The sequence below is a fragment of the Mustelus asterias genome, chromosome 16, assembly GCF_964213995.1.
Source record: "Mustelus asterias chromosome 16, sMusAst1.hap1.1, whole genome shotgun sequence".
Taxonomy (NCBI): domain Eukaryota; kingdom Metazoa; phylum Chordata; class Chondrichthyes; order Carcharhiniformes; family Triakidae; genus Mustelus; species Mustelus asterias.
Window position 1 is genome coordinate 15452855 of NC_135816.1, and position 21658 is coordinate 15474512.

Below are 21658 nucleotides of genomic sequence, written 5' to 3' on the forward strand. Positions count from 1 at the left end.
ATGAACAGTCTACATAAATTCTCATGGCTGAGTCTGTCCATTGGGTGGCTGTCTGATTTGTCCGTGACCATGTCTCCTGTTGTTTCGGGATAAACGGACCTGTGGGGTCCTTTGTGGCTATAACCTGACACTCATGCGGATCTCCTCCATAATTTAAATTATCTGCCAGGAACATGGGCACTTTGGTTCGCTTTACGGTGATGTCTCTACCCTGCAGTAGTAGTGTCCAACGGGCAGCGTGGACCCGGCTTACTGAGCCGTCTTTAAGGCGGCCGTCCAGCAGAAGCTGGGTTGGGGTGTGTTCAGTGAGAACTGTTATTGGGTTCAGTCCGGTGATATCGGCAAAATGCTGCACAGCCCAAAATATTGCGAGCAGGTGTCGTTTGCACCTGGAGAAGCCCTGTTCAACTGGGTCCAATACTCTTGAGGCATAGGCTACTGGGCCTGGTCCACTATGTCTTTCTTGTAATAATACTGCTGAAAGTGTGTGGTCGGTGGCTACAACTTCTAAGATGTATGATAGATCTGGGTTGGGGACTAGTAAGGCTGGCGCTGTGGCGAGGAACCGCTTTAAATTGGTTACTGCAACTGTGTGCTGCGCAGTCCACTTCCAGATCACGTTTTTCTTTAGCAATTCAGAAAGTGGGGCTGCCTTGGTGGCAAAGCCGTCTATATGGATAGACCTAGGAAACATCAGAGGGCACTCACATCCCAGGGCAGTGGGAGGTACACAATGGAGTCTATCCTTTTCTGTTTGATCTCCCTCTTTCCATGGGTAATCACTGTACCTAGGTATATGACCTTGGGTTGCACAATTTGGGTCTTTTTCAGATTGACTTTGCAGCCTAATGAATGGAGCAGTGCGAGTAATTCATCTAACAATGTTACATGCTCCTCTTTGGTGTTAGTCTGTAACAATAAATCATCTACATATTGGACCAAGCACTTGGGTCGGGAAAGCTTTTCTAGTCCGGTAGCTAGTCGCCTATGGAAGATGTACGGGGAATTATGGAAACCCTGTGGTAGGCAAGTCCAAGTGTACTGCTGCCCTGGAAGGTAAAGGCAAACTTGTACTGGCAGGACCGATTTTTAGAGATGGACCAGAAACCATTACTGATATCCAGCACCGTGAAAAACTTTGCCTGGGCTCCCTGTCTCATCATGGTGATGGGGCTTGTGGCTACTGTGGGGGCCGTGAGTGGGGTAACCTTATTTAATTCCCAATAATCGACAGTTAACCTCCATGATCCATCTACCTTTTTCACGGGCCATATTGGCGCATTATTTGTGGATGCCACTTGTCTCAACACCCCTTGCTGTAATACACTATCAATTACTTTGGCCACCTCCCCCTTTGCCTGTCTGGGGAAACCGAATTGTCTCTCTGGTTTCGGGTCTGGCCTTTCAATTAACACCTCCCCAAGTATCTGGCCACAATCATATTTATGCTGCGCAAACACCCCTTTGTTTCTTTGAAGCACCTCCCGGTGGCTGGATCACTGCTAATCGTTAAGGGATCAAACCAGAATTCTCTGATTGTGCTAACCCTATGAGCATATGTCCCGACTGGAATGATTGATGGCGCTCTGCTAATCGTAGCAATCTGCCAAATGCACCAATTAGCTGGATCAAATGAAAGATGACATTTATTCATGTAATCGGACCCAAGGATGGGTTCAGCGTTTGGGGGAAAGTCAACTGACACTACCGGATGGTCACACGCCATGCTACCTAGGCGGACCTGTACAGGGACTGTAATGCATCCCTCCTGCATGTGTCCTGTGAATCCACTGAATGTGATTGTGCCCATAGTTGGCCAAGGGATGTCTGTTTTTAATTTTGATACATTCAGAGTAGTTCAGGAGCCTCCGGTATCCCAAAGGAATTCTACGAGGTGGCCTCTTACCCCGCCGTTAACTAGGGTTCTCCCTACGCTATCCCACCTGGTGCTACAAACCCAGGATGGGGAGGCCGGACACCATCAATCTCGGGCTCCATAGGTGGGAACAGTTGGATACAGTGTTGGGCTAGTGCTTACGGTATGCATGATGTGACCGGGATCTTCTATCGGTGATGAACGGTGCTCTCTCTCGTACCTAGGAGCTGGCCTAACTGGTGGAGCCGGTGGTCCTGATAGTCTCGGGGACCATGTATATGGTGGCGGGGGTCTCCTACAATCTCGGGTGAAGTTTTCTGGCTGCCCGCAATTAAAACATGTCCCTTTATCTCTCCCCGGGGCGGCTGTGTAAGATGGAGCTGTACTTCTGTGGTGTTGAAGATCACCTCTACCCTTGTTTCTCCAAACTGGACCCTGGCTAGCCCTCATCGGAAGCATTCTTGCTTCCCTATCTGACCGTGACATTGGGGCTCCATGAAGTTCCTGTTCCCAGACTCGAGCTAAGCGTCGGAGAAACCCATGCTTCATTGTGTGTGGTCTCTGTGGGGTCAAAATTAGCGCAGGCTTTCTTGCTTTCCTCTGTGGTGTGCGAGACTAATGTCCTAGCCCATTTGGATGAATCGGCTTCATTTAATCAAGCCCGATCTAATTCCCCATATACTCCCGTGAAGCGGATCCATAAACGACCGGCAAAGGCAGTCGGATGTTCCCTTTTCCTCTGTCTACATTTATTTAACCCATCTACAGGATCCCGTTTATTAAACCGTACCGTGGTCAATATCGCTTCCTTTATTTTGTTTAAGGTTCCTTCCCTGACATTTTGAGGGGCTGGCAGGGCAGATCGTACAGACTTGCTTAAGCACATGACTATCAGCTTCACTTCCTCCCTTTCATCTAGCCCATGCATTATCTTCTGCTGCCTAACATCCTCAAAGAAACTGTGTGGATCAGCCGATGGCTCAAAGGTTGTGATTTTATTTGTGATTTCGGCCCATTGTGCCACCATAAACGGGGTCATGTATGTAATAGCTGGGGTCCAAGACTCTCCTACCCGACGTTCAGTTGTCACTGGGTGCAACGGTACTGGAGGTGAATCGGGGGTGTGGTGGGTCTGACTTCCCCTGGGAAAGATGGTGGTGGACCCCAACCCTCGATTTGCATAACGTACAGTTTAGCATTCTCTTTTAACTCTCCCCAATCTGCATTCTCTATCTCCTCTTCCTCTACTGTCCCGAAGATACACATAAATCCGGTTTGAACCGGTAATAGGGATTCCAGCCGTGAAATTTCTCACTTACATTTGGAGTGGTCAGCGGTCGCCTGTCTCTCTTCTGTACTAGCTTGATGTAGCGCTTTTATTGCCGCCTGCAGATCGGTGCACTTTGCTTCCAATCGTGCTACTGCCCGCTCGGCCTCACCTTTTGCCAAGACAGCGTGCTGGGTGTCTTGGTAGGCTCTCATACTGGGTTTGAAAATTGCCCAGATGTAATAGATTTGCCTGGTTGGTTCTCTTTAATTCCTTTACCTCTCTGTCCTTTTCGGTTCTTATTTGTTCAATCCTCTCCTGCTGCTGTTCCTTTAGTTTCTTAATCTCCTCCTCCTTTTCCTCCTGTGCCCGCTTCGATACCTCCAGTTCTTTACGAACTGTGTTTAATTCCTTTTCTGTTCCTAGCAGCAGTCCTAAGCAGCTCACACCTGCCCGTTTTCCCTGAACTTTCCTCAAATCGTCCCAATACTTCTGCCCTAGGGATCCCGGTCCTGTCTCAGTATTGGCACAAGATTCTGCCCATAGCGGCCACCCTTTCTTCTCAATATATTCCCTGATTTTTGTTTCCCATCTGGGACACTTTGCCTCTGTGCTGTTTCCTGCCATTCTATATTCAACGACAAGGGTAGGGAGTTGATCGGACTGCGGATACGGCTTTGGGCTATGTTCCGGTCCTAATCCCTCCAGATTCTAATGTGAACTTACCGAGTTTACCCTATCCTCCTTGTTAGTAACAATTCATGCGCAATAAACAATTTCCCGAAAGCAGTTATTTGTCCAACAGGAGTTTACACCTGTTGGCTCTGAGTTTTAAATAATCGTTCAATATAGATTCGGTGGGATTTGATATCGGAGCAACAAAGTTACTTCTTGTCGATGTCCCATCTGGGTTGCCAATTGTTGTTGCCAATCGGACCTCTCAGGGACAAAAGTGGGGACTTATGCTTGGAGCCCAAAGAAGTAGGGGAGATCCTAAATGAATACTTTGCGTCGGTATTCACAAAGGAGAGGGATGTGTTGACTGGGAGTGTCTCTGAGGGGAGTGTTGAACCGTTGGAGAAAATCTCCATTACAAAGGAGGAAGTGTTAGGTTTGTTAGAGAATATAAAGACTGACAAATCCCCAGGGCCTGATGGAATCTATCCAAGGCTGCTCAGGGAGACGAGAGGTGAAATCGTTGGGCCTCTGACGCAAATCTTTGTCTCGTCACTGGACACAGGTGAGGTCCCAGAGGATTGGAGGATAGCCAATGTGGTCCCGTTATTTAAGAAGGGTAGGAAGGATAACCCGGGTAATTATAGGCCGGTGAGCTTGACGTCCGTGGTGGGGAAGTTGTTGGAGAAGATTCTTAGAGATAGGATGTATGCGCATTTAGAAAGGAATAAACTCATTAACGATAGTCAACATGGTTTTGTGAGAGGGAGGTCATGCCTCACTAACCTGGTGGTGTTTTTTGAAGAAGTGACCAAAATGGTTGACGAAGGAAGGGCCGTGGATGTTGTCTATATGGACTTTAGTAAAGCGTTTGACAAAGTCCCTCATGGTAGGCTAGTGAAAAAGGTTGGATCTCATGGGATAAAGGGGGAGGTGGCTAGATGGGTGGAGAACTGGCTTGGTCATAGAAGACAGAGGGTGGTAGTGGAAGGGTCTTTTTCCGGCTGGAGGCCTGTGACTAGTGGTGTACCGCAGGGCTCTGTATTGGGACCTCTGCTGTTTGTGATTTATATAAATGATCTGGAAGAAGGAGTAACTGGGGTGATTAGTAAGTTTGCGGACGACACAAAACTGGCAGGACTTGCAGATAGTGAGGAACATTGTCAGAGGCTACAGAAGGATATAGATAGGCTGGAAATTTGGGCAAGGAAATGGCAGATGGAGTTCAATCCTGATAAATGCGAAGTGATGCATTTTGGTGGGAATAATGTAGGGAGCAGCTACACGATAAATGGAAGAACCATAAAGGGTGTAGAGACGCAGAGGGACCTGGGTGTGCAAGTCCACAGATCTTTGAAGGTGACGTCACAGGTGGAGAAGGTGGTGAAGAAGGCATATGGCATGCTTGCCTTTATAGGACGGGGCATAGAGTATAAGAGTTGGGGTCTGATGTTGCAGATGTATAGAACGTTGGTTCGGCCGCATTTGGAATACTGCGTTCAGTTCTGGTCGCCACACTACCAGAAGGACGTGGAGGCTTTGGAGAGAGTACAGAGGAGGTTTACCAGGATGTTGCCTGGTATGGAGGGGCTTGGTTATGAGGAGAGATTGGGGAAACTGGGGTTGTTCTCCTTGGAAAGACGGAGGATGAGGGGAGACTTAATAGAGGTGTATAAAATTATGAAAGGCATAGATAGGGTGAACGGTGGGAAGCTTTTCCCCGGGTCGGTGGTGACGTTCACGAGGGGTCATAGGTTCAAGGTGAAGGGGGGAGGTTTAACACAGATATCAGAAGGACATATTTTACACAGAGGGTCGTGGGGGCCTGGAATGTGTTGCCGGGCAAGGTGGTGGAGGCGGACACACTGGGAACGTTTAAGACTTATCTAGACAGCTATATGAACGGAGAGGGAATGGAGGGATACAAAAGAGTGGTCTAGTTTGGACCAGGGAGCGGCGCGGTCTAATTGTTCCTTGTTTCTCGTTTCAAGGCTTCATTCTATGATCATCTTACTGGTGCCAGTACAGAGCGAGACTGCGGATAGTTGGGAACCTGTCTCGGGGGCAGGGAATTCATATGGTGTTCGTGGAAGTGGAAATGACTAGGGTTGGGAAGCATTTTCCGATCAGGGCCAGTGTGATCTCCTGGACTCGTTTCGATCGCCTCAGGGGGTCGGAGAGGAATTTCCCAGATTTTTTTTTCCCATATTGGCCCTGGGGTTTTCACTCTGGGTTTTCGCCTCTCCCTGGAGATCATGTGGTCTGGAATGGGGGGGTGGGGGTGAGTTAATAGGTTGTGATGAACAAAGCATCGTAGCTGTGAGGGACAGCTCGGTGGATAGGATATTGGTATGTAGATAGGCTGGAAAATTGGGCGGGGATCCTGGATTCAGGAATCAATCCTGGACCGGGGAGCGGTGCGGGCTTGGAGGGCCGAAGGGCTTGTTCCTGTGCTGTATTGTTCTTTGTTCTTTGTTGTTCTTTGTTGTGCCTGCTGCAGTCTGTTTTAACCCTTATATGATGGACAAAGAATTCGAGTAGGCTTCTTGTTAGTACAACCAATATTTATTTAAAACACACAATCAATAATCACCCACCCAACCACCTTACAGGTTATCTGACAGAAAATACTAAAGTTCAAGTCCAATACTAGACCTTGACTTAACTTTGCGTGACTGGCAAGTACCCAAGCAGATATTGGCCTTTATCTGCGCTGATCTCTGTCATCCTCTGTGTAGTCTGGCCCTTTGGTCTGGTCAGGCACTCTGGCTCTGGTCTTCTTTCCTTCCCATTGCTGGCGACGGTCACCATTGTTGTTGCTCGTTCATGGGGTCAGAGAGAGAGAGAGAGAGAGCTTCTGTTGCACAGTACCTTTTATCCCTCCATGGTTTCATGTCCTTTTTGGGTGGTCTCCTGATTCTTGTCAATCAATTGATCAGGGCTTGATCACCCTGATCGATAAGAGTCCAATCAGGTGCTGCCACACTGATCTCTGGGTGTGTATCCAACGGACATACCTGCAGGTGCTGGGGGCACGTAGGTCACAGATCTCCCTCCCAAATAAGGGGTTAAGGCTCCCTTTTGTCTGGTAAACAAGTATGTTTGACCAGAGAGTGTCCATTGTCTTTGGGATGGTCCATTTCCTGTGTATTCAGTTGTCTTGAGCTGCAGCCTGTTTATCTCTGTCTTTTGGGCTGCAGCCTGCTGTTTTAGTTCTTGCAGTAAGGAGTCTAACAACACCAGGTTAAAGTCCAACAGGTTTATTTGGTAGCAAACGCCACTAGCTTTTGGAGCGCTGCTCCTTCGTCAGCTGAGTGGGAGTTCTGTTCACAAACAGGGCATATAAAGACACAAACTCAATTTATAGAATAATGAATAATGATTGGAATGCGAGTCTTTACTTTTAGTTTTTAGTTTTAGTTCTTGCCCAATTGTCCCAAAGTTCTTTATAAATCGTCATTTTAGGTAGCCCGTTTAGCCACAAGAGAAAACAGGGGATTATAGACCAGTAATCCTAACATCTGTAGTGGGGAAAAATCTCGATCTATTATCAAGGATTTTATAGTGGAGCATTTAGAAAGCAGTGGCAGGATCAGATAGAGTCAGCATGGATTTATGAAGGGGAAATCATGCTTGACAAATCTGTTGGAATTCTTTGAAGATGTAACTAGTAGAGTTGACAAGGGGAAGTCAGTCGATGTGTATATTTGGACTTTCAGAAAGCGTTTGACAAAGAGTTATCGAGTCATAGAGTAATAGGGGATTACAGCATGGAAACAGGCCCTTCGGCCCAACTTGTCCATGCTGCCCTTTTTGTTTAAACCCCTGAGCTCGTCCCAATTGTCCACATTTGGACCATATCCCTCTATACCCATTTTACCCATGTAACTGTCTAAACACGTTTTAAAAGACAAAATTGTACCCGCCTCTACTACTACCTCTGGCAGCATGCTCCAGACACTCACCACCCCCTGCGTGAAAAAATTGCCCCTCTGGACCTTTTTGTATCTCTCCCCTCTCACCTCAAACCTATGCCCTCTAGTTTTAGACTCCCCTACATTTGGGAAAAGATATTGACTATCTAGCTGATATATGCCCGTCATTATTTTATCGACCTCTATAAGATCACCCCTCAACCTCCAACGCTCCAGAGAAAAAAGTCCCAGTCTATCCAGCGTCTCCTTATAACTCAAACCATCAAGTCCCGGTAGCATCCTAGTAAATTTCTTCTGCATTCTTTCTAGTTTAATAATATCCTCTCTATAATAGGGTGACCAGAACTGTACACAGTCTTCCAAGTGTGGCCTTACCAATGCCTTGTACAACTTCAACAAGACATCCCAACTCCTGTCTTCAATGTTCTGACCAATGAAACCAAGCATGCTGAATGCCTTCTTCACCACTCTGTCCACCTATGACTCCACCTTCAAGGAGGTATGAACCTGCACCTCTAGATCTCTTTGTTCTGTAACTCTCCCCAATGCCCTACCATTAACTGAGTAATTCCTGCCCTGGTTCAATCTACCAAAATGCATCACCTCGCATTTATCTAAATTAAACTCCGTCTGCCATTCGTCAGCCCACTAGCCCAATTGATCAAGATCCCGTTGCAATCCGAGATAACCTTCTTCACTGTCCACTATGCCACCAATCTTGGTGTCATCTGCAAACTTACTAACCATGCCTCCTATATTCTCATCCAAATCATTAATATAAATGACAAATAACAATGGACCCAGCACTGATCCCTGAGGCACACTACTGGCTCCTCCTTGTCAACTTTACCAGCTACATCTTCAAAGAAAGAATTCCAACAGATTTGTCAAGCATGATTTCCCCTTCATAAATCCATGCTGACTCTGTCTGATCCTGCCACTGCTTTCTAAATGCTCCACTATAAAATCCTTGATAATAGTTCCGCAGAAGAGATTATCGTGCAAAATTAAATTGCGTGGGATTGGTGGAAGTGTATTGAGATGGATAGAAAACTGGTTGGCAGAGAGGAAACAAAGAGTAGGAATTAATGGGTGCTTTTCAAACTGGCAGGCAGTAACTCGTGGAGTGCCACAGGGATCGGTGCTGGGACCCCAGCTATACACAAGATATATTAACGATTTGGATGAGGGAACAAAGTGTAACATCTCAAAGTTTGCAAATGACACCAAGTTGGGTGGGAGGGTGAACTGTGATGAGGATGCAGAAATCCATCATCATGATGTGGACAGGTTGGGTGAGTGGACAAATCAATGGCAGATGCAGTATACTTTGGATAAATGTGAGGTTATTCACTTTGGAAGCAAAAAAAAAGAAGGCAGATTACTATCTGAATGGCTATAAATTGGGAGAGGGGAATGTGCAGCGGGACCTGGGTGTCCTTGTGCACCAGTCGCTGAAGGTAAATATGCAGGTGCAGCAGGCGGTAAAGAAAGCAAATGGTACGTCGGCCTTCATTGCGAAAAGTTTCAAGTACAGGAGCAGGGATGTATTGCAATTATACATAGAACATAGAAAGCCACAGCACAAACAGGCCCTTCGGCCCACAAGTTGCGCTGATCATATCCCTACCTCTAGGCCTATCTATAGCCCTCAATCCCATTAAATCCCATGTACTCATCCAGAAGTCTCTTAAAAGACCCCAACGAGTTTGCCTCCACCACCACCGACGTCAGCCGATTCCACTCACCCACCACCCTCTGAGTGAAAAACTTACCCCTGACATCTCCTCTGTACCTACCCCCCAGCACCTTAAACCTGTGTCCTCTCGTAGCAACCATTTCAGCCCTTGGAAATAGCCTCTGAGAGTCTACCCTATCCAGACCTCTCAACATCTTGTAAACCTCTATCAGGTCACCTCTCATCCTTCGTCTCTCCAGGGAGAAGAGACCAAGCTCCCTCAACCTATCCTCATAAGGCATGCCCCCCAATCCAGGCAACATCCTTGTAAATCTCCTCTGCACCCTTTCAATGGCTTCAACATCTTTCCTGTAATGAGGTGACCAGAACTGCGCGCAGTACTCCAAGTGGGGTCTAACCAGGGTCCTATAAAGCTGCAGCATTATCTCCCGACTCCTAAACTCAATCCCTCGATTAATGAAGGCTAGTACGCCGTACGCCTTCTTGACCGCATCCTCCACCTGCGAGGCCGATTTAAGAGTCCTATGGACCCGGACCCCAAGGTCCTTCTGATCCTCTACACTGCTAAGAATGGTACCCTTCATATTATACTGCTGCTTCATCCCATTGGATCTGCCAAAATGGATCACTACACACTTATCCGGGTTGAAGTCCATCTGCCACTTCTCCGCCCAGTCTTGCATTCTATCTATGTCTCGCTGCAACTTCTGACATCCCTCCAAACTATCCACAACACCACCTACCTTGGTGTCGTCAGCAAACTTACCAACCCATCCCTCCACTTCCTCATCCAGGTCATTTATGAAAATGACAAACAGCAAGGGTCCCAGAACAGATCCCTGGGGCACTCCACTGGTCACTGACCTCCATGCAGAGAAAGACCCCTCCACAGCCACTCTCTGCCTTCTGCAGGCAAGCCAGTTCTGGATCCACAAGGCAACAGCCCCTTGGATCCCATGCCCTCTCACTTTCTCAAGAAGTCTTGCATGGGGGACCTTATCGAACGCCTTGCTGAAGTCCATATAGACCACATCCACCGCTCTTCCTTCGTCAATGTGTTTGGTCACATTTTCAAAGAACTCAACCAGGCTCGTAAGGCACGACCTGCCCTTGACAAAGCCGTGCTAACTACTTTTGATCATACTAAACTTCTCTAGATGATCATAAATCCTGTCTCTCAGGATCCTCTCCATCAACTTACCAACCACTGAGGTTAGACTCACCGGTCGGTAATTTCCCAGGCTGTCCCTGTTCCCTTTCTTGAATATAGGGACCACATCTGCAATCCTCCAATCCTCCGGAACCTCTCCCGTCTCCATCGACGATGCAAAGATCATCGCCAAAGGCTCCGCAATCTCCTCCCTCGCCTCCCACAGTAACCTGGGGTACATCCCATCCGGTCCCGGCGACTTACCAACTAAATACAGGGCCTTGGTGAGGCCACACTTAGAGTATTGTGGGTAGTTTTGTCTCTTTTTCTGAGGAAGGATGTTCTTGCTCTCGAGGGGGTGCAGCGAAGGTTTACCAGGCTGATTCTGGGTATGGTGGGACTGATGTATGAGTAGAGATTGACTGGGTTAGGATTGTTTTCGCTGGAGTTCAGATGAATGAGGGGGGATCTCATAGAGATGTATAAAATTCTAACAGGTCTAGACAGGGTAGATGCAGGGAGGATGTTCTCGGTGGTGGGGGAGTCCAGAACCAGGGGTCACAGTCTGAGGATTCAGGGTAGACCATTTAGGACGGAGATGAGGAAACATTTCTTCACCCAAAGAGTGGTGAGCCTGTGGAACTGATTACCACAGGAAGTAGTTGATGCCAAAACATTGAATGTATTCAAGAGGCGGCTGGATATAGCACTTGGAGCGAATGCGATCAAAGATTATGAGGGAAAAGCAAGATTAGGCTATTGAGTTGGATGATCAGCCATGATCATGATGAACGGTGGAGCAGGCTCAAAGGTTCAAATGGCCTCCTCCTGCTCCTATCTTCTATGTTTCTATGTTTGCTAAAGATGTTTATTGTACATCTTATAATTGAGTTAAAATTAGGAAATAATTTAGCAAACTGTTTATCCGCAGTTTAGTTTCCTTCACAATCTAAAGTGTTGAACATATTGAAGAGATGTCACTCAATTTTACTTCAGAGGTTTTCTGGTTTTGTATCTATATCAATATCTAAATGTATAATCAAAAGAGAAAGTGTTGGAAAATCTCAGCAGGTCTGGCAGCATCTGTAAGGAGAGAAAAGAGCTGATGTTTTGAGTCCAAATTACCCTTTGTCAAAGCTGTTGGCAAAGGCAATGCAACGTTAACAAAGGGTCAGCTGGACTCGAAACATCAGTTTTTTTCTCTCCTTACAGATGCTGCCAAAGCTGCTGAGATTTTCCAGCATTTTCTCTTTTGGTTTCAGATTTCAACATCTGCAGTAATTTTATTTTGTTTAAATGTATATTTCTTACAGGGAAAGAGACTGAATCTGCAACATGAGTCTACAATTTTTCTGCAGCAAATTGCCGGCTGTCTTGGTGTTCAGTTTTTTTGTGTCTCTCCTTCCGCCCATTTTCACACAAAGTAAGTGTCGAATTTCCACCAATTACTCCCACTTAACTTTATCATCATGTTTCTTTCTATATTCCAGGATATTTCATATTTCCTCATTCAAATACCTTAAAGGTTACATAATGTATTGAAGGTTTTATTTGTAAAACAACATTCAAATGTTTATAAATCTTTCAAAATTTGGAAATAATTGAGCACACTTCATTTGTGAAACTTATAGGCCCATGATTTCTGAACTCCAGGTCATCGTGCCTGGGGGGATTCCAAAAGATGTGGTGGAGAAACTATGCCCTCCCTCCCTCCCCATCCCTCTCCACCAAAACATCCTGAGTTCCCCAAGTACAGATTTTCTGGTAACTCCCTGCAATGGGAACCATCTAAAAGTACTATATAAATCACAGGTTTAAGATAATTCTGTGTGTCTCACTATAATAGTACCCCAAAAAATTTAGAAGAAACCACTTCTAACTTATTGGCAGCTATATTACTAACCTAACCCGCGTCCCCAAACACAGTCTCTACTCCCCTAACCATCCCCACACCAATGATCCTCTCCAGGACCCTCTGACTACCATCAAGACTAAACCTCCCTTTAGATATCTTCCACTATCCCGCAAATACCCTGCTTCACAGATTACCTCGCAACCACCCTCCTTAAAACTAACCTCACTAGTATCTCCTTCTAATGCCACACCCACTAAGCTTCTCTCCCCTAAATACCCTCCTCAACCCCACATTGACCACCCACCACTGACCATCTCCTCATTAACCACCTGACCCCTCATCACCCCAAGATCTGATCCAGCTGACCACCCGACACAACAACCTTACCCGCTCCTCTATGATAATGCCTGATCATCTCCTTGAAAAACCCTTGATTATCCACTCTCCCATCCTTACTCCACCCACCATTCCAGCCATTTATCTCACTACCGTACCTTCTCTCTGGTTTCTCACAGTGAGCTTTATAGCAACAAAGTGGGTGTGGTTTCCTTATTGTCAACTCTGCTGCCCTTGACACCAGTTCTCAGGAACAAGCTGTACTAGACATCTCTCACCCACCCTCAAACTCAGACGATCTGGCAGTATCTGTGGAGAGAAAAACTGAATCAGTGCTTCATTACTGAAAGGCCTTTGACCTGAGAAAACTTGGGCAGGATTTTGAGCCCTCACAGGGCCTGGGATCAACAACACTGGAAGCTAAATTCGCTGCCCTGACTGGCTTGCTGATTTCCCAGATCCATCTAGGATCCAGGCCATTTTAGGGAGGCAGGATGAGGATTGGAAAAGCCACTTTCCCTCGTGCAGCGGGTGGTCAATACACTTTTGCCTTCTCCCCAGTCTCTCTAAAGCCTGACCCCACACCCCATTGACCCTTGATCCTGTGCTAGGGATTGCCAGTTTGGCCCCAATGCAGAGCTTTGATTGACCAGCAGCTGTCTGAGGCAGAGCTTCCTGAGGGCCAGAAACCTTACTTTCAGAATATTAATGGCCAATGGGTCACTAAAAGGCTGTAGGGCAGTCATTCTTCCCATTGGCTACAAATTCAGTGGGGTGAGGATTGAAACACCCCATTAAATCCAGCCCATTATTTTCCAATATCCTTGAAATAAATGTGGTGATGATTAGAAGATGGAAATGGAGTCCAGTGAATGGTAATGATGAGCCTCGGACTCAATGATATAATAAATGTCACAAAAATTCACAAAAAGGAAGTATTCAAATGCATTATAGCTTCCGTGGAAAAGGCTATGCAGCTGAAGGAAAGAGACTGCAAATCAGGTTCTAAAAGTATATCTCTATCACATTTCGGCCACAGAGGTGAGTGGATCCAGGCACTATCTGATCTCTGTACACTTTGAGAAACTGTATAAACAGGGTGGAGATGCTGACTGTAGAAATTCCTCTCCCCTGAGCTGATGTTCAATGGTTTAATTGATCTGTGTTTAATTATGTTAATCTGTCAGCTAATCCATATTCTCTTTGCTTGATTGATTAAGCCTGAAGGAACCCTTGCGAGCAGAAAATTCTGAGAAGGTTCAGCTGCGAACATATATGTAAAAACCCTGTAATTATATTAAAGCACTGTAATTAACCAATTGAAGATTTAGAAATACTGCTATCTCTGCACTGCTCTGAGGTAAATCAGGTATATGTGTAATAATCTCGTACAGGCCATTTTTCCACAACACTAACCCTTTATTTACAAAACAGAAAAGAACTGTATTGGCTTACAGTACACAAGTCCAAGCCCAGGGACCTACAGAATAATGATCTGGGTTGAGGCAGTGGGCTTTAAGACCTTGCTGCTTGTTTCCCATTGGGCAAGCCCCTACTGCCTCAATAGGGGAGTACATGCTCCATGAAGCCCGGGGGGAAATCTATTGATGATCCCCAATGCCCTTTGTGGCACTATAATATCCCTCCTCCCTTAGATTCATTCCTCCCCAGTACCCCGACCATGAGAAGGTCCGTTCTGCCATATGGTGATTGGTCTGATCCAGTTGAAGGTGGGATCGGAGCTGGTGTTGTGAACCAAATGGGGACCTTTTTTTTTCGGAGAGAGCTTCACAAAGTGATTGACATGGATTCCTGCTCAGGTTCTGCTTCAGTTGGGGCACCAGCTTCCTCCACTTCCAACTCAGAGTCTTCATTATCCAGAAGGACAGTTGTGGGGTTGTCTTCAAGTTGTTACCTGTGCTGGCAACAGCTACTTCCATGTTTAGCAATGAGATCTGCTCTGGGTGGACTCTCAACACCTGGTGGTCTGTGCGTTTCTATGAGGTTTTGCTCAGGAGTTTTACTTTGGAAGACACTGGCCTAATTTTCTCCATTCTAATCCCAGGCATCCAGCTGAGATCATCTCCAAAGTTCCTTACATGAACCAGGTCAAATGTTCTTTCTGTCCTTGCAGAATTTTAATTTTTTCAGGTTTTCTTCTTGGGACTACACCCTCCCAGCCAGGTTTGGGAACAGTAGGCTCAGCCTGAAGCCTTCATCCCATTAACAGTTCCAAAGGGGCAATTCCTATTGTTGTATGAGGAGTTGAATCATGTAACTTTGGTCGCTGTGGATGTAAGTTATTTCTTTGTGCCAGTTTTAAAAGTCTGCACCGTTCGTTCTATGCATGCAGAAACTCTGTCGTAATTTCTCAATTGTAGCCTGGGAGGTAGTGGAGTTGTTGCAGAGTAGCTTCAACCATTTGGAATATGCATCCACCATAAAAGGCCTGGCAAAATCCATGTGCACTCACACTCATGGCCTGCCAGACCATTGCAATGGATGTAGGGAGACTGGGGGAGGGATTTTCCAATTTTCCTGGCACAAATCACATTGTTTCATGAATTCTGTGATGTCTGAGTCAAGGCCAGGCCACCAGACGTATCATTTTAATTTTCAATTATCGAGGGTGCTCATTATGTAGTGCAATAAGTATCGGACGCCGCCCTGGGTGAGGGACAACTACACGGCACCCCCAACGCATTACACCATCCTTTACACGAAGCTTGTCTTGTTTTGTCAGTTAGGGTTTCATTTCTTCTGAGGGTTGCCCTCGGATTCCGCCATTCAGGATCATGTGTTTTAATTTTGGATCCTTTTGCAACCAGGCCTGAATTGGCTGTATTTCTAAAGGATTTAGGGTCATCACAATCTTGCCCCAACCCCGTAAGTGGAATCATCACATGTCAAGATGAGTTCCTTCTTGAGGTTGAAATAGGCCAATAGGTTGGATGACAATAGCTGTTGTGTAACTTTATGATGCGCGTCAATTGAACTCGAGGCACGAAGCTTCGGTTACAGAAGGCTTTTATTGTCTAACAATGGAACTAATAGAACGTAAGTACACCATCCCAGACTGACGAGGTCCCGCCCGAGCAGGGGGTCTTATACCTCTCCCAGGAGGCGGAGCCCGACTGGGATGTGCCACAACAGTAACAACCACAGGTGTATTAATCCCACCCTAGCCCAACAACAACATTAGAACAATCCCACAGTGTGAACACCCTAGCCCAACAACAACATTAGAACAATCCGACAGTGGGAACCAACGATGGTTCACCACATTCACCCCTCCTTTGAGAACAAAGGCCAGCGGGGTACGAAAACAGACTAAAATGTCAACAGATTATAAGTCCAGACGGTCTGGAGGACCGCACCGTCGTTGTGACCTCCTCAATACCGGCGGTGACACCGGAGTAGGTGCTTGCGGTGGCGTTCTCCCCAAAACAGCGTCCGGCTGTTCTCCCACAGACTCACAGGCCGGTTGACCCTGATGAAGCGGTAGTGCAGGGGATCCCGGTACATTCTGCGATGGCGCTGATCTCCGGGACTCAGGCAAGCTGTGCATTGGAGTATAACTGTTAAGCACTGGTCCCGGTGCTGACCGCGCCACGTCCGGGGGAGAAATAAGGGATAAGGGATTCGTCACTGGGGGTATGGGAGCGACAGGAGTTGCTACGTCCCCTGCGGGTGCCAGGTCTCGGATCGAGACTGTGTCCTCTCGCCCGTCAGGATATGCCACATAGGCATACTGAGGGTTGGCGTGGAGGAGGTGGACCTGTTCGACCAAGGGGTCGGACTTGCGGGCCCTTACATGTCGCCGCAGAAGGACGGGTCCTGGGTACGTCAACCAGGCTGGTAAAGATATCCCCGAGGACGACTTCCGAGGGAATGAGAACATCCTCTCGTGGGGAGTAGCATTGGTTGCCGTACACAGGAGGGAGCGAATGGAGTGAAGCGCATTTGGGAGGACCTCCTGCCAATAGGAGACTGGAAGGCCTTTGGACTTCAGCGCCAACAGGACAGCCTTCCAGACTGTAGCATTCTCTCTTTCCACCTGTCCATTACCCCGAGGGTTGTAACTCGTGGTCTTACTAGAGGCAATCCCGTATGAGAGCAGGAATTGCCTCAAGTCATTACTCATGAACGACGAGCCCCTGTCGCTATGGATATAGCTGGGGTACCCGAACAGGGTAAAAAGATCACGGAATGCCTTGATCACCGTGGCAGTCGACGTGTCCGCACAGGGGACAACAAACGGGAACCGGGAGTACTCGTCTATTATGTTCAGAAAGTACACGTTCCGATCTGTTGAGGGAAGGGGGCCCTTAAAATCCACACTCAGCCTCTCGAAGGGGCGAGTGGCCTTGACCAAATGTGCCCGGTCAGGTCGGTAAAAGTGCGGTTTGCATTCCGCGCAAATCCGACAGCTTCTTGTCACCGACCTGACGTCCTCCACCGAGTAAGGCAGGTTGCGGGCTTTGATGAAGTGGTAGAGCCGAGTGACCCCAGGATGGCACAGGTCATTATGGAGGGCGTTCAAGCGATCCTCCTGCATAGTAGCGCATGTTCCGTGCGAGAGGGCATCCGAGGGCTCATTGAGTTTCCCTGGACGATACATGATATCGTAGTTATAGGTGGAGAGTTCAATTCTCCACCACAAGATCTTATCATTCTTGATCTTGCCCCTCTGCGTGATGTTGAACATGAACGCCACGGACCGCTGGTCCGTGATCAGGGTGAACCGCTTCCCCGCCAGGTAATGGCGCCAGTGTCTGACGGCCTCCACAATGGCCTGGGCCTCCTTTTCCACTGCTGAATGCCGAATTTCGGGGCCTTGGAGGGTGCGGGAAAAAAACGCGACGGGCCTGCCCGCCACGTTTTGGGTGGCGGCCAGGGCGAAATCAGATGCATCGCTTTCCACCTGAAAAGGGAAGGATTCGTCTACCACGTGCATCGTGGCTTTCGCAATGTCGTGTTTCAATGCCTTGAAGGCCAATTGGGCCTCTGGCGTGAGTGGAAAAGTCGTGGACTTAATAAGCGGACGGGCTTTGTCCGCGTAGTTGGGGACCCACTGCGCATAATAGGAGAAGAAGCCTAGGCATCTCCTCAGTGCTTTTGCGCTAGCGGTCAAGGGAAGTTCAGCAAGGGGGCGCATACGGTCGGGATCAGGGCCAATGACCCCGTTTTCCACCACGTATCCCAGGATGGCTAACCGGCGCGTACGGAATACACACTTCTCTCTGTTGTAGGTCAAATTCAGGCGAGATGCAGTGCGTAAAAAGTTCTGGAGATTTGTGTCATGGTCCTGCTGATCACGGCTGCAGATGGTGACATTATCCAGGTAGGGGAAGGTAGCCCGCAGCCTGTTCTGGTCCACCATTCGGTCCATAGCACGCTGGAAGACCGAGACCCCATTGGTGACACCAAATGGAACCCTAAGAAACTGATACAGACGACCATCCGCCTCAAAGGCCGTGTATTGTCGGTCCTCAGGGCGAATGGGGAGTTGGTGGTAGGCGGACTTAAGGTCTATGGTGGAGAACACCCGGTACTGCGCAATCTGATTGACCATATCAGATATGCGCGGGAGGGGATACGCATCCAGCTGCGTATATCGATTAATGGTCTGACTGTAATCAATGACCATCCGGGGTTTGTTCCCGCTCTTGACCACCACAACCTGTGCTCTCCACGGACTAACACTGGGCTGTATGATCCCTTTTTTGAGGAGTCGCTGAACCTCAGATCTGATGAAGATCCGATCTTCAGTGCTGTAACGCCTACTTTTAGTAGCGATGGGCTTGCAGCCTGGTACCAGATTCTTGAATAAAGAGGGTGTGGTGATCTTTAATGTAGAAAGATTGCATGCGGGGCGCTTTGGACAATTTGGAGACTGCAGCTGTTCCCCTACTGTCAGCGAAGGGAGTGGTCCACCGTACTGCAGGATCACACTCTTCATGTGGACCATAAAGTTTAGTCCGAGGAGAATTGGTGCGCAAAGATGCGGTAACACAAGGAGCCTGAATCGCTCGTAAATTGTGCCTTGCACTTTCAAAGTTACCACACAACGTCCTAGCACAGGGACAGACCGGGACCTTGATGCCATAGAGATTGTCTGTTTGGCAGGTTGAATCTGGAGTCCACACCTCTTTACAGTGTCAGGGTGAATAAAGCTCTCAGTGCTCCCGCTGTCAAACAGTCAATAAATTGCACGACCATTTACCTCTATATCCATCATTGAACAGTCAAGTCTGTGGTGCTTAGCCTGGTTCAGGGTGATCGACGCCACCGTTGGTCCTTGAACGTCACTGCAGGCAGCTGAGGTCGACGCTGAGGACCCCTGCTGGTTGCTCCTGGTCGTCGTCGACCAAAATGGCCGCCCCCATGAATCGCACATGGTCGAGGGCGCCAAGCGTAGCGACTCCTGGTGGTCATCCTCCTCCGACTCCGTCGACCACAATGGCGTCGTCCTGGACTCGCACGTGGACGAACCCCGTGGGTACTTCGACGTCGATGGTGACGATCCCCGTTCCGAAGGGTCACAGGCTGCACTGCCATTCTTGGGCTTCGATCTGCACACCTTCGCATAGTGCCCCTTTTTACCGCATTGGTTACAGACCACCGCTTTAGCGGGACACTTTTGTCGTGGATGCTTGGCTCCTCCGCAGAAGTAGCACCGCGGGCCGCATGGGGCTGCAGCCGTCGTCGGGTCTACATGGGAGCACGCCATAACACTGCACTTCGAGCCCGTGGGGTGAGGAGGGATTTGCGACTGCTCCTGCCACGTTGTCTCCACGTGGTCCTCTGGATACAGGACCAAGCTCTTCGAAGCCGCCTCAAGCATTTCAGCCAATTCCATAGCTTGGGTCAGGTTGAGATTCCCCTTTTCTAGCAGCTTGAGACGGATGTATGAAGACCCTACCCCTGCCACAAACGCATCTCGGGCGAGGTCATACATGTACTGCTCAGCCGACACAGCTTTGCAGTCGCAGCCCCTGGCAAGCTGCAAGAGCTCATTGGCGTAATCCTCCATGGTTTCGCCCGACTGCCGACGTCGTGCAGCGTGGAGGTAACGAGCGTGGATCTCGTTGGGAGGTTTCGTGTAGCGCTTTTTTAAAAGCTCGAGGGCCCTCGGGTAAGTGGTGGCCGCACGGATCGCGAGGTAGACTGTGTCGCTTACCCTCGCATGGAGGACCCGGAGTCTGTCATCATCTGTGGTGACCGCTGCGGAGGCTGCCAGGTAGTCCTCAAAACACTTCAGCCAGTGGTCGAAGGTGTTAGAAGCGCCCACCGCACGTGGATCCAGCGTCAGACGTTCTGGCTTTAGGATTTGCTCCATACTCTCCTTTCCGTCGAGAGCTTAGTGTTAGACAATAAAATTGATGCGCGTCAATTGAACTCGAGGCACGAAGCTTCGGTAACAGAAGGCTTTTATTGTCTAACAATGGAACTAATAGAACGTAAGTACACCATCCCAGACTGACGAGGTCCCGCCCGAGCAGGGGGTCTTATACCTCTCCCAGGAGGCGGAGCCCGACTGGGATGTGCCACAACAGTAACAACCACAGGTGTATTAATCCCACCCTAGCCCAACAACAACATTAGAACAATCCCACAGTGTGAACACCCTAGCCCAACAACAACATTAGAACAATCCGACAGTGGGAACCAACGATGGTTCACCACACTTTATTAAAAATCTCCATCTGTGGTGCCTCCCAAAACCATCTTTGCTACTTCCTTCATAGGTTATGCAAGGGGGTCAGTAAGGAGATCAAATTCAGGATAAATTTTCCATAATAATTTACTAGTTCCAGAAAGGATTTTAACTTCATGGTGTTGTTTGGAATTGGTGCTTCCTCAATGACCTTTACTTTGTCCTCTACTGTGTATAAGCCCTTGCCACCTACCTGATAGCCTTGGTGGATCACTTTATCTGCTTGAAAAACACATTTGTCCCTCTTCAGGCGTACCCCAGTTCTCGAGAAATTCCACAAGACCTCTTCTAAGTTTGTCAGGTGCTCTTGTTCTGAAGTCCCAACATGTCATCTAACTATACCACTAGTTTGGGTAACCCTTGTAGTATGTTCTTCATGACCCGTTGGAATATGACACATGTTGATGAGACCCCAAAAGAGAAACAAATGTGCTCATATAGCCTTTCTGTGTGTGTTAATTGTGGCAAACTTTTGGGAAGTCTTGTCTAATTCATACCAAACTTAGAAAACTTCTGGCAACCTGCTAACTTGGCATACAGCTCTTTGATTTAGGGCATGGGGTAACTATCTAGTTTAGAAACCCAATTGACTGTTAGTTTATAGTTTCCACCAATATGGACTGACTTGTCCACTTTAAGGACAGGGATGACAAGTGTGGCCCACTCTGGGAATTGCACTGGCCTTATTTTACCTAGATTTTCCAGGCACCTGACTTCAGTCTCCACATTTTCCAATAGGGAATGTGGAACCGGTCTCACTCTAAAATACTGAGGCATAGCATCATGGTCATTGTCAATCTTAAATTTAACCCTTCTTATTTTTTCCAGTCCTTCCTGGAAAACTTCAGGGTATTTGCTGATAACTTCATGCAGTCCACCGATGTCCAGACTGAAGATCTCTAACCAGTTCAGCCAGTCTCTCCCCATAGGTTTTGGTCCTTGTCCCCATACAATGATGAGTAGGAAACAAGCTTATTGCTATTTATAAGTCACTGGAGTGATTGTGCTGCCCTTTGTTCATAATTTTCTCCCATGTAGGTGGTGAATCTGGCCTTCATGTTTTCTAAGTTCAGGAGTTGAATACCCGTTCAGAGGTGATCGTAGGTCTGCTCCCAATAACGGAGAGTGCAGCCCCAGTGTCCACC

At 47.8% G+C, this 21658-nt stretch overlaps 1 protein-coding gene across 1 annotated transcript in view; it reads left to right on the forward strand.

Moving 5' to 3' along the window:
• The window catches only part of LOC144505023 (uncharacterized), a 296824-nt gene that overhangs the window by 10548 nt on the left and 264618 nt on the right, over positions 1 to 21658 (forward strand). Inside the window, exon 2 of the mRNA XM_078230677.1 lies at positions 11916 to 12025. Within this exon, the coding sequence (XP_078086803.1) occupies positions 11938 to 12025 (88 nt within the window). The 5' untranslated portion in view covers positions 11916 to 11937. The remainder of the gene's footprint in view (positions 1 to 11915; positions 12026 to 21658) is intronic.